The sequence below is a fragment of the Malurus melanocephalus genome, unplaced genomic scaffold, assembly GCF_030028575.1.
Source record: "Malurus melanocephalus ecotype Western Australia unplaced genomic scaffold, MMel_1.1 scaffold_435, whole genome shotgun sequence".
In the NCBI taxonomy this organism is placed as follows: domain Eukaryota; kingdom Metazoa; phylum Chordata; class Aves; order Passeriformes; family Maluridae; genus Malurus; species Malurus melanocephalus.
The window spans coordinates 70,470-82,693 of record NW_026623667.1 but is presented as its reverse complement, the minus strand read 5'-3'; the positions used below and the strand labels follow the sequence as shown (position 1 = coordinate 82,693).

The window sequence follows — 12,224 nt, the reverse complement described above, 5'->3', positions numbered from 1 at the left end:
ATAATTAGCTATGATATGTCCTGTGCCCAGTCTGGTTTTAATTTTGCTTCCAAACCAAAAATCCARTGAATCTTGTTTTCATGGAAGGAAACAGATGCCTGAACAATTCACAACAGATGCAAGGTTAATGTGGAGGCGCCAATACCAGTATCAGTGGTCACTGCCAATATGAAATCCTAGTCTGTTAAAAAAAAAAGAATTAAATATTTAGGTGCTGACTCTTGTCAGTGTCTATGGTTTTCTAATCACATTTTTGTATTTTCCTCAAAGCTTTTTTCTTCTAATCCCAACAGCAGAAATGTCCATTATAGAGAATACCACAGAACTGTTAGAGCACTTATTAAGGATCAGAATTAGGAGAAGGGGAAAAAACCCTCATACATTTTTTGGTCTTTTTTCTAATAGCTGCTTAAAAAGCCACTATAAAATTAGTGTAACACTTYGAATCAACTTCATCTCTTTAGGGAAGTTAAAGCCAGAAGAGCACAAAGAATGAGGAACCAGTTACATAACTCATAATTTCGTTTATGCTTGCTCTGCTTTTTCTAATTCCATTTTGAGGACAAAGGAAACTTGGTATTCTGCTGGTTGATACTAATTTTGTGTTCTTTTGTTTCATTGCTGGAGCAATAAAAGTAACATCAGCACCTTTTTTTTTAAAGAGCAATCCTCCAAACTAACAACATCCAGGGGTAGAACTTACACCKTCCAATGACTCCGTGTGCGTTGTGTGAACTCGGCTTTTCTCCCTCACCCCRGAGCCYGGGARGTGGCTGAGCAGGGAGGGTGGSCTGGGAGAGCTGGCATCACTGCCAGGATCCGAGTTCCATAAAGCACAYGGTTTTTTTTGTGGTTTCCTTTCTAGTGGAAGTTGTTGACTTCATTCCAATGTGGTTTTATTTCTGTTGTCCCTCTGACACTCGGTGCGCTCCTGTCCCTCGACACCGAGCTCTCAGTCTGCCCCACTGATCAGTTCTTTGCTGTCCTGTGAGGATGCAGAGACAGCAAAGCAAACCACCCCCTCTCCAGCCTGCTCTCTTCCCTGCCCTGGGAATTCTTGCTGTTCTAACCCAAGTGTCTCTCTCTGTGCCAACACCGGGACTTTTTGGCGGGTGGGGTCATGAAAGCCACGGTTTATTCCAGTGCTGACAGAGAGATTTTCTGACCTTGGTATTTAAGCAAACAGTTAAAACCACAGTATTTTCTGATCTCTCTGAGCATGCTGAACTCTTAACATTCACCTGGTTCCCAGGAGGCTCCCACTCTGCACTCTGAGGGTAGTTAAACACCAAGATGTCTTTTGCTGCAGAAGCAGTGAACGCAGAGGTGCCGYGCTCGTCCCCGGTGTAACCAATGTGTGTTTTCTCTTACTGACTCACCAGCAGACACAGTCTTTGTATATTCACAAAGAACTCATGAAGAGGACTTTAGGGACACCYACGTGTGCCATTGAGGCTAGGGAATATGTTGTAAGTCTGAGTATGGTGTGATCAGCCCATACTGTTGCTACACAGTCGCTAACCCCACTTACAACGCCAGCCCGAGTGTGCTGTGGGAATGTGCTTTGTCAAAGAGCCAAGGAAAATTCGGTGGGAGGCAAGTGGCAGCTTACAGTGTGATGTGCAGGAAAGATAATGTCTGCTAGTCCTGGAAATGCTGAAATTGGCACAATTAAAGAGGCTGGACCTGTGAAATTCAAAGTGTGGCAAACAGGTTCCGCATGTTTTTTCTAAATTATTTAATGAATGTGGTTTTGAGCATTAAAAGCAATCACTGATGGACATCAAAAGGTTCTGTGCCTTGGTTGTGGAGCTCTCCCTAGAGCCTTTGGAAGCTTCTCTGAACTGTCTGTAATGATGATAGTTCATGGAATCAAGATATGTGACTTCCAAATCTGGTACTTGGATAAAGCAGAGTATGGGGAGATTGTACAGGGCCACCAAAAAAAAAGAAAAAAAGAAAGAATGAAAATTACTTGTTGGTTGTATGGAAGTCCAGTGATTTATTTCGACCCTGTTTTCTGTAAGTGAGGTTAGTGGCCGTGACTGTCCAATAACACATGGACCTGCTGGCTTTCATGCTCTCTCATGTGTTATTGAAGCTTGTGGCTCTTAGAATCTTCATTATTTCCCTGCAAGACTGAGCTAGGCTTGGTTTAAATTGACAGCTTGAAACGCATTTGCTCATTTGAAGGAAATGTAAGTTATTTGATCATTCAGGGAGAAAATGCCTTTGTTCTCCCAGGAGCTGTGAGCAAGTTTCTAGCTGTGAAAACCCAATAGAATGGGCAAAAGTAGTTACGTAGTGTTTAATGCAGATTTATTTTCAATCTGCTTATATTTGTTTATAGCTACTGAATCACTGTCACATAAAATTACCCATAAATTTCAGAAATGGAAAACTGTGAATATGACTTATTTCAGCATTTCATTGTTTCCAGCCTATGAACTGCTTTATTTATACTGGTTATAACAATCCCTGATGTACTATTTGGAAATGCTATTAATAAGTTCTCTATTTTTTTGTCATACTTAACAGCATAAGAATTGGGCATACAGTGTCTGTAATCCCTTTCAAATTTGCTGAATTTGCAGCAAAAGAATAGCCTTGATGCAGATGATTCTCCGCAGTATTTAGTGCCTTTAGAGTGAGTAGTGTTTAGCCATAGCGCATGTAGCATACATTTGTGCCTTCTTAGAGTGCTTCATAGGTAAATATTTATTCTGCACCATGAGTCTTGTCTGTATCTATGTACAAGAATCTCAATTTGTGCTGATCATGTCTATGCTAAAGTTCACAGGAGTGCTAAAGCAATGATGCAAACACAAGCTGCCTACACTGAATTTCTTCAGACCATTCTTTCTCCTTCTRTGATTACTCTCTCCAATGGATTGGTTTTGTTTGCTTTTTTTATTTTTTTTAAATGGCCTCTTTAGCTCAGAGAGTGAATTTYCTCATGGCACTGTGATTATTATCATGTGTTTGTTCCCTAATGGACTGGACTGCAGAGGGAAGTGTCWCTGCTGCCTTGTCACTGAATGGTCAGTTCACATGCAGCATTTCACTATTATTTCAAGGCCATTTATTTTCCTGGAGTGGCTGGCATGTGTTGCTGTACAAACCCTGGTAACTAATGGGAATTGTTATCTGGGGAAAAAAAAAAAAAAAGTGGATTTCCTAAAACAGCTGTCCACAAGAGGTGTGGAGCCTTTATTTTAAATCCAATCCTAATGAAATGTGRTTTTGATAAAAATGGAGCATCTGTTTGAGAGCAGCACTCCCAGGAGCTGTTGGTAGTAACAGAGAACTTGAATGGAAAGAGATTCCCCAGTCTGGCAGCACAAATCCTTGCCTGGAGAGAGACATTTTCCAGCTTTTACCTCTCAGTTTTTAACACAGAGCTCGTGCTTGTATGCACCTCAAGTTTGTTGGGTGGTTGGAGCATTTCACAAGTGTCCCCAGAGCTGGCAGGGCAGCTCAGTGCCCATTGCTGGAGGAGGAGGAGGAGGCTGGGTGGAGTTTGGATTCTCCTTTTCTATCTGGCTCGAGATCTCGAGCAGCAGCTCTGCTTGTGCTTGGCACAGAGCTGAGCACTGTTTGTCTCCCTATCTCTTGGAAATCCTTCTGACCTGCAGCTGTTTTGTTGTTTTGCAATGCTGGAAGAGGCTTGGGGAATTTTGGTGGGGGGTGCCCAGGCACAGTTGTTCACCTGGGATTTTCTGGGTGTGCAGGTGAGGCAGGGCAGGGACACGGCTCCATGGCACTCACTGCTTTTATTCTTGTTTTCCCAGAGTAACAAAAAGATAATGTTTGGGCTCTGTCCCAGGAAATGTGGTAACATCTGAAGAATTAGATCATGTATATCATTTAAGGAGGTTGAATAATGTCTTGCCATGCTGTCATAGAATCAATTTGGTGTCAAGAGAATAGATTGTTTTTCTCCTCCTCCTTGGGCCTGACCTTGTCTGACTATGGCCAAAGTGCGTTGGAGTCTGAGTATTTGTTTCGGAATGGTTCAAGAATGTGAAATGGCTCTCTGTGCCTGCCTGGGCAGCACTCTGCAGTCCCCAGGGATGGTCCAGGGCTGTTGGCCTTTGGCTGTAGCCAGAGAACCAGGCATTCCCTGGACATCTCGTGGTGCTGGGTGCTGCTGGAGCCGCTCCTCGCCTCCCCTCCAATGTTTTCCTCAGGGGTTACCCCCTCCCTAAAGCCYTTCCATGAAGTAGCTGATGCATTTCAGCACATTTTTGATGTAAAGTGATGCCCATACATTTGCAAGTTGTGAATTTTTCCCATTTGAGTGCTGCTGCTGCGCTGAGAGCTCCCACAGTTGATGTTGTGGCTGCTCTCAGTCAGTCCAGGGCTGATTTCACCTGTGCCCAGCACATCCCAATCCCATTTCTGGCCAGGTCACGGCAGCTGCCCGAGCCCATCTTGTGAACTTTTGCACAGAACTTTTAGTGTGACCCATTTTGCCTTCCAACAGCAAAGGGATTGTGTCATTTTATTGTAACATCAGCCTGAAAAAGTTCCTCTTCTACTGATGCACTGTTGTTTTTTCTCTCTCTCCCYCCACCCTGTATCTCTCCAATTTTACATGAAGCTTTCTCTCAAGCTGGTAAGCACATTTACAGCATGCCTGTCCTGTGTTTTAATCACAATTTCCTGTGTGTGTTTTAATGTGCACTGTGCCACATGTTGACATGACACTGAAATTAACTGTCAAATTTGTTTCTTCTCTGTGTTTGCTTTTTTTGACATTTATCAGATAAATCTGAATACACAGGTCTGGAATCTTTTAGAGGTGATCAGAATTCAGTCTTCTAATAAGCTGCTAAAAAAATTAACTCTAATATATAGTTTAGTTTTCACTTTTATAATCTAGGGCTATGAAAATGTAGAAAAGCAGTATCAAGTAATTCTGYTACTGTATAAGTATACATTAAAATATTACAAAAGGGGGAAGAAATTAAAATAAAGGTCTCTGTGCTTGCTGGACTTTTTCCAGAGAGCCATGCATGTCTTTCGTGTAAAGTAGCTGCAAAACTTGCTTTCCATGTCCAGTATTACTGGAAATCTGCATCATTATAACCTACATTTTACAGCCCTATGTAGTCCTTCCAAATAACCAATAATGACATTAATTAAAGTTCTGTAAAACCTTAACCAACAAGGTTAACTCAATCTGATTTGAATTTGCAAATGGAGAGATATGCATACATGTGAATCCTAAATTCCATCTTGGATGCAGCTGGAAGGTTGCTTGAACTGTGGTAAGATAAAAWTGTCACTGAGCTGGGAAGGGAAGGGCTGAGCAGACCTGGGAAAGCAAATCATGTGCTCAGCTCCACACACAAGGTACTGTTTTTTCTTGAGACACTGCACACCTTGCTGTGCCCTGCCAGCTTTGTCTGCATTCCTCTGGCCCTGGAGAGCCCCTCAGCAGGGGAATGTGCCCGGTTTGCTGACCCACCCTGTGCAAGCACACAAGAGCCACAGAGTGATGGTGTTTAAAGACCTCAGAGGATCCTCAGGGGCTCCCAAACTGCATCAGCCTCCACATTCTCTTGTTCCTCACCAGTTCATGCCTTTGGGTGCTCTTCCCCTCCACTTTCCCTTCCCTGGCAGTGTCCAAGGCCAGGCTGGACGGGGTTTGGAGCACCCTGGGATAGTGGAGGGTGTCCCTGCCCATGGCAGGGGGTGGAACACAATTGTTTCATACAATCCTGGAATTTCATACATATCTTGTGCTTGTGGGCCTGTTCTGCTCAGGGCAGCTCATCCAGAGGAAACGTGGGCCAGCAGAGCTGCTCTGGCAGTCTCAGGTCCTGACTTTCTTGGCCTCCCTTTAGMAAGGTTGCTTCTCACTGGAGACCTGTGCCAGGTCTGAGGAAGGATGGRAGTGCCTGGAATACTTGCAAACCTTTTTTTGGCCACTGTCCTGGGAGTGCAGTGCAGTTGTGCTGGATTTCCACTCATTTTCTTGCTCTTGGTCACAGTGCTAGTGTGCTGTGTAGCTGAGTTAAGCCTTTGTATGTAGGGATAAATCCTCCAAAACTGGCCAACCTGGCTTTTCCCCAGGAATGACACAATTTGGGAAGGTGTGCAGAGAGGGCTGAGACCCATTTTCACCTCAGGTGAAGAAAAGCAGCTTTTGTATTTCCTCTTGAATCCTTGCTGTGCAAGAGCCAAAGCTGGGGCTGAAAATGCTCATGCTCTCCTCATCTGTAGCTTCAGCCCAGAAACTGCTCCTAACACAGCCTCTGTTTTCACAATGCTTCATCTTGGGACAATTTGCATCCTATATCCCAGTACCTTTCTGCAAAGAAACCTAATGGGCAGCACATCAGAAACAGCACAGCTTTCTCTTCCACCTCACCGCTGCAGCCTTTCTAAAAACGTAGGAAATGTGCACAACTTGAGAGGAAGCCCACGGGTGGGTTTGTGCTTGAGAGCATGAAATGCCCCCAGCATGTGCAAAAACTGCTCCTTGACTCTCGTGCAGCTTCTGATAGGAAATTCCCGAGCATGGAAAAAAGTCAGAGTGAGATCAGCTCCCAGCCTTGGGTGTGCAGCTCTCCTGCTCTGAAGCACTGTGGACAAAGCTGCTGGATTTTATCCATCTTACAGCTTCAGAATGAAGTTGAAGAATCAAAAGCAAGACGTCAAAAAGAAGATGCTTTTTGGGATTTGACTCTATCTGTTGCTACATTCTGCTGATGTAAAACTGGGGATATTTTCAAGTCTGTCTCTTCTGCTTAGAAGTGAGGAGGATTTGTCAGAATATGCTATCTAGACTTATTTGTTTGCAAAGGTGCCTCCAGATGCTTTGCCTTAAAAAGATGTGTGGCTTTAGTGCAGGTTATCCATAAAATAGATTGAATCATTCTCATGTCTGTTGTGATGTGGGAGTTGCTGTCAAGCAAAATCTAAACATTCAAGAATAAATTAAAATAGATCTCTCCTCTAGCAGGCAAAACAAGTAAAGTAAGCTCTGTTAGGGCTCCGTGTGGGTAAAGTTTCAGAATCAGCATAACTTTCTCAGTCATTTGTCTTAAAAATTTGCTTTCTCATTGTCTCACAAATGGAATTTTAAGTGTATTATTACACACATGATCAAGGCATAACTAGAAGCACGTGCCAGGTTTGACTGGCAATCAGGGCAGCAGCAGTTTCTTTAGGCCTGCTCTGCTATTTTGGAATGGCCAGTCCAGAGGAGAAGTGACCTGTGCGTGGCTGTTCTCTGACACCCCCACACTCTGGTGTTGAACAKTTTGTTCTGCAGCTGCAGGAGAAAGTCACAGTGTCCCAGCACATTCAGTACAGAGYCAAGGGTCTAATGAGCAGCTTTTGTGGCAGTGTCTCCTCTAAATTTCACTGCTCAGAGAGAAATTTGGTGTTTTAGCAGGACTGATGTCCCAGCCCTGCTCACAGGCTCTCAGGAAGCTGATGCACACTGAATTTGGTYACTCAGCTTTGTGTTTTTACCCTTCTTTCTCCCATATTCCCCCTTAGAAATGGGATATGGAAAAAGCAGAAAGCAAAACAACCAAAATCTGCCCAAATTCAAGTTTATATATGAGAACCTCATTCCCTTCTGGTGCAACTCATCAGCATTGATGTGTGTTCAGTGTAGCCCAGCCAATCTGTCCCCCATTGCSTTCTGGCAAGACAAAAATAGGTGTTACTGTGAAGAAAAGAGTGTGGATGTGTTTTATGTGTCATCTATCTGCTATATCAAATTGAGGCAATCAAGAAGAGGCATAGCAGAAGGCAGAAAAGGGCTTTGCAAGCAGAACCACACCAAGGTAACCACGGTGGTCTTCACTATTTTTTTTTCTTTTGGTTATGTTTTCAAACTGGCTGATTCCATGGCTTTGAAATAACTTCTGGTTTTTATGTGAGTGCAAGTGAGAGAGGAAAAGTTGAGAGGCTTTGGCGTGGAATGTGGACCCTGGGAAGTAAGCAGCATGTTTTTTAAATTGCAGAATCCATTGGGGAATGCTTCTGTCAGCTTGGTGTGTTCAGGAGGGCCCTGACATAAATCAACTGTGTTGGACCAGCACTCAGTCAGCAGTGCACAGGAGAAATGCAACTGTGACACAGGAGCAGAAGTCAGGAACTGCTTTTATGGGAATGCTGTTTGTAGCAGAGCAAAGGAAGGCAGGAAGGATCAGTTTTCCATGAGAAGGAAACTCTGTTAAATAAAATCTGATTATAAAACTGTAGACAAAAATAATTTCTCAGCTTTGACGTGGAATTCTGGAATTCTCTAGCTGATCTTCCGTTAGCCACTGTTAGGGAAGCAGGATGTGGTCCTGGGATCCTTTCTAGGGCATCCAAGATTCCTCACCATTCAGGGGCKGATAACCCAATAAAAATTATATCAGTGCTTCAGACCACTGTGATTTTGCACAGGTTTTTGTGAGCTGTTTTCAAAATGCAGTCCTAAAGGATTCTTTCAGATTCTGATTATTATTTTTTTTTTCCTTATTCCCCTCCCCCTCCATTCCACTCTGTGCAGGGAGCAGGCCCAGAAGACTTCAGCAATCTCCCACCTGAGCAAAGAAGAAAGAARCTTCAGCAAAAGGTCGATGAGCTAAACAGGGACATTCAGAAGGAGCTGGATCAGAGGTGAGTCAAACCACTCCAATGAAAGGTGAGATTGCACTGGGCAGAGCCTTTGTGTGTGAGGGATGAGGGCAGATCCCAACAGGAGAGGCTTTATGGGATGATGGCATCAGCCAAAGTCACTCTGATGTGTGGCTTAGATTTCCTGGAAGCAGGAAGATAATGACTCCTGTGYTTTGTGAATGCTTTTTCTACAAGGCTGCATTTATCATTCTGGTTGAGAATAAGGCTATTTTAGCTCCACATTTTTAATTGATTCTGGCAGCTTGTATTTGTGCTTTGTGTTTGTTCACATTCTCCAGCTGCATTAAAGATTCAGCATGTTTTGTTTGTGAGACACAGAACTTTTCTACCCTGAAGGATTTTGAGACTGGCCTGTCCCCTAAATACTGTTTTGCATTTGTGCCTACATTTTGTGTCAGCTTGCTTTCAAGAACTTCTTTATTTTGCCTACTAACCCAAAATTTCATCTTTATATTTTATATCACGAATAAGACAGGAAAATGGCACGTGGTTATACGATTTCTCATTGCTTTGGTTTTTTCCTCTGTGGTGGCTTAGATTTGTCTCTGTGCAGGTTTTTCTTTCTGCTCTACTGATTCTGAGGTAACCCAATGTTAAAATAGGATATGGGATCAGAGCAGAGTGAAATTTTTAAATAGTTTATGACAGAGAAAATAGCACCAGCAGTTAAATCAGAGTTAAACAAATGGTAATAATTGTGAGTCATGTGTTTGCAACATTGTCCCTTAAGGCTTCAGGCACAGAGCAGTCCCATTTCCTCACCACCCACACTTTTTCCCAATTTCCATGCACACAAGGCAAAGGCACAGGATTGCAATTGTCAAGAGTTTGGTGGGAAACTCGAAAATATAAAGAGTGTTAACTTGAGTCGTGGGACTCACATTAACCTCTCTCCCACCAGYTAATACCTAGAGAAAAGCTGAATAGTTGTGCCTAAAATCAGCCCATAATTCCATCTTTCAGCTCTGAAATGTCCATCAGCAGCTGAGTGAAGCTGCCCTGGGACTTGGCTGGCTGCAGGGTCACATTTTGTAGCCTCCARTCCGTCTGTCCCTGTGCTGTGACAGACACAAAACATCTGGAGCCAGCTTTGTTTCAAACAGTGTGAAACAAATAAATATCTTACAGATTRTTTGGGTTGCAAAAGACAAACTGCAATGGGCAGGGTGAGAATTTCTGGTTTGCACTCCATTTCTGTTATTGAGGCATCTTTGTCCCAGTTTCTCAACTGGAGGGCAGCCCATGATGGACAATAATGATGCAACTGTTAGTCTGTGCCCCCCAAACTGGGAAGATATTAGTCTGGAAAGTTGGAGCTGTCATAGATTGCAATTGTTGTGAGATTTATTATTATTGTTCTTCCCCAGGGCAGCAAGTTGATGTTATTGTACTACATAAAAAACCATGTCAGCCTAAAAATCAATATCAAATATATTCTCAYATTGTAGGTAACTCATGGTTTTTCATCTCTGACAGTGTAAATCTTCTTCTGGCAAATTATTTTACTGCTCTTTTTCAATGGCTGGYTCTAAACAGGGCAAAAGCCCCATCTGGGTGTTCTCAGTGTCTTTTGTAACAGCTTAGGTTGAACCTCAGARTGAAGAGGAGACTGTTTATTATCTTTTCATTTGTGCCCATGTGAAGAAAGGCATTTATCCCCCACTGAACTGGCACATATTTTATTTTATTTTTGCCCCTCAGAGATGCCTTAACGAAGATGAAAGATGTGTATGTCAAGAACCCCCAGATGGGAGATGCAGCGAGCGTGGACCACAGATTGGGAGAGCTGGGGCAGAACATTGAAAAGCTGCGGTTGGAAGTTCAGAAATTCGAGGTATGGGGAGACATTTCTGTAAAAAACACCTCAGCAAATCCTCAGGACTGAGCAGGGGCTTCCTGGCTTTTCCAGATGTGCTGATGCTCTTTGCTGTCTGTGGGCAAGGGCCACCTGAGCACTTGAATTATTTGGGGTCTTTGAGCTGATTTGTGCAACACAAACACGCACCATCTCCTGTGGCTGTCAGCCCACAGTTAAATCTGCCACAGAAAGCAAATTCTGCTAAGTGGAGGTGAAGAGAAAATGTGCTCTCTGGACTGCCCAGAGGGCTTCAGATGTTTATTTAATTAATTAAATAAATTGAAGCATCATGTTACCGACATCTGTGGAAAATCAGAGTGACATAAATGCAAAGCACCGTTTAGAGACGAACAGCAAGACAGGAGCCATYAGATGAAATATGTTTTAAGGAACAGCCTGCCATGAGCAGGAAGCTGCTTAGTGATATAAAAATCTCCAGAGCAGAAGGGGAGTGTTTGGARTATATGAAGCCCATCATAATTACATAAGAAAGATTAGAAGGCTGAGAAAAGACTTAGCTTTCTACATTATGCTTTGAACATAAACAGATACACCCCATTAATTTCAGATGTGGTTTTGCTCTCCATTTCTTTCTTACCTATTTGAAATCAGTGGCCCTTTTGTTCTCCCCAGCTTTAGCTCTTGTGCATTCAGCAGTCCCAGAGATTGCTGAGTTTCTGGTGTTACTGAGACTCCTCCAAGCTGCCACGCATCTTTTTACTTGATTGTGACTAGAGCAGCTTCACCTCCTTCTCTGTGTCAGGGTGTTTTCAGTACCCAGTGCCAAAAAATTATTACATATTCAGTAAGTTTTTCAGCAAGACCAACAGATTTAATATTCACATAAAGTCCAGAATCTGAACAACTGACTACTGCCTCTCAAAAGAAAATGTGACCATGTTTACAAATCAGTCTGTGTTCTGTAGCCTGGGTGTCAGGAGTGTCCCAGCAGGGTGAACTCTCTGTCTGTCTGTCTGTCTGTCTGGCAGGGCTGGCTGGCAGAGGTGGAGGGGCGGCTCCCAGCACGGACAGAGCAGCCCCGGCGCCAGAGCGGGGTCTACGAGACTCAGAACCCATCAGGAGTGAACAGCTGTGCCCAGGACCGTGAGAGGTACAGTATCTGTACAGGGCTGGGCCCTGCAGGCACACACAGGGGCTCTGCAGCCTCATCTTGCCATATCCCAATCCAAGAGCTGCTTTGGGGTACATTCCTGAGCTGTATGGCAGCCCACTCACTCACTGCTGTGAATTTTTACAGCTTTTAGGGGTAAAAATGAGGGGTCTCACCCATCTGGTGTCAGATGGGTGAATCTCAGCTCTGGAATCACTGAGCTGCTGCAGCTGGAGCTGCTCCCTTGCCTCAAAGCCCTGGTGGCTGAATTCTCCCTGCTTCTGAGGTTGGTCGCTATAGTTGCTGTGTTTTTCCTCTCTTGAGCAGCCCCGATGGCAGTTACACAGAAGAGCAAAGCCAGGAGACTGAGWTGAAAGTACCTGCAACAGACTTTGACGATGAGTTTGATGACGAAGAACCACTACCCACCATAGGAACGTGTAAAGCGCTCTACACATTTGAAGGTATCACTCAAACCTTACCCTCCTTTCACTGACTGGGGTTTTTTTCAGTTCACATGCCAAGGGCAAGTGAGGCTCTGATTCTATAGAAAGACAGGGATTTTTCTCCTGTCACACAGGAATTGTGCAAGAGAAAGAA

At 43.7% G+C, this 12,224-nt stretch overlaps 1 protein-coding gene across 9 annotated transcripts in view; it reads left to right on the top strand.

The window, feature by feature from the left end:
• The window catches only part of FNBP1 (formin binding protein 1), an 89,604-nt gene that overhangs the window by 71,551 nt on the left and 5,829 nt on the right, over positions 1–12,224 (top strand). For 3 of the 9 annotated variants that reach the window (XM_057380090.1, XM_057380091.1, XM_057380086.1), the window contains exons 11-15: positions 4,604–4,618; positions 8,525–8,634; positions 10,357–10,489; positions 11,503–11,624; positions 11,949–12,088. In XM_057380090.1, the coding sequence (XP_057236073.1) occupies positions 4,604–4,618; positions 8,525–8,634; positions 10,357–10,489; positions 11,503–11,624; positions 11,949–12,088 (520 nt within the window). The remainder of the gene's footprint in view (positions 1–4,603; positions 4,619–8,524; positions 8,635–10,356; positions 10,490–11,502; positions 11,625–11,948; positions 12,089–12,224) is intronic. The other 6 variants (XM_057380092.1, XM_057380087.1, XM_057380093.1 and 3 more) reach the window with 3 other exon arrangements.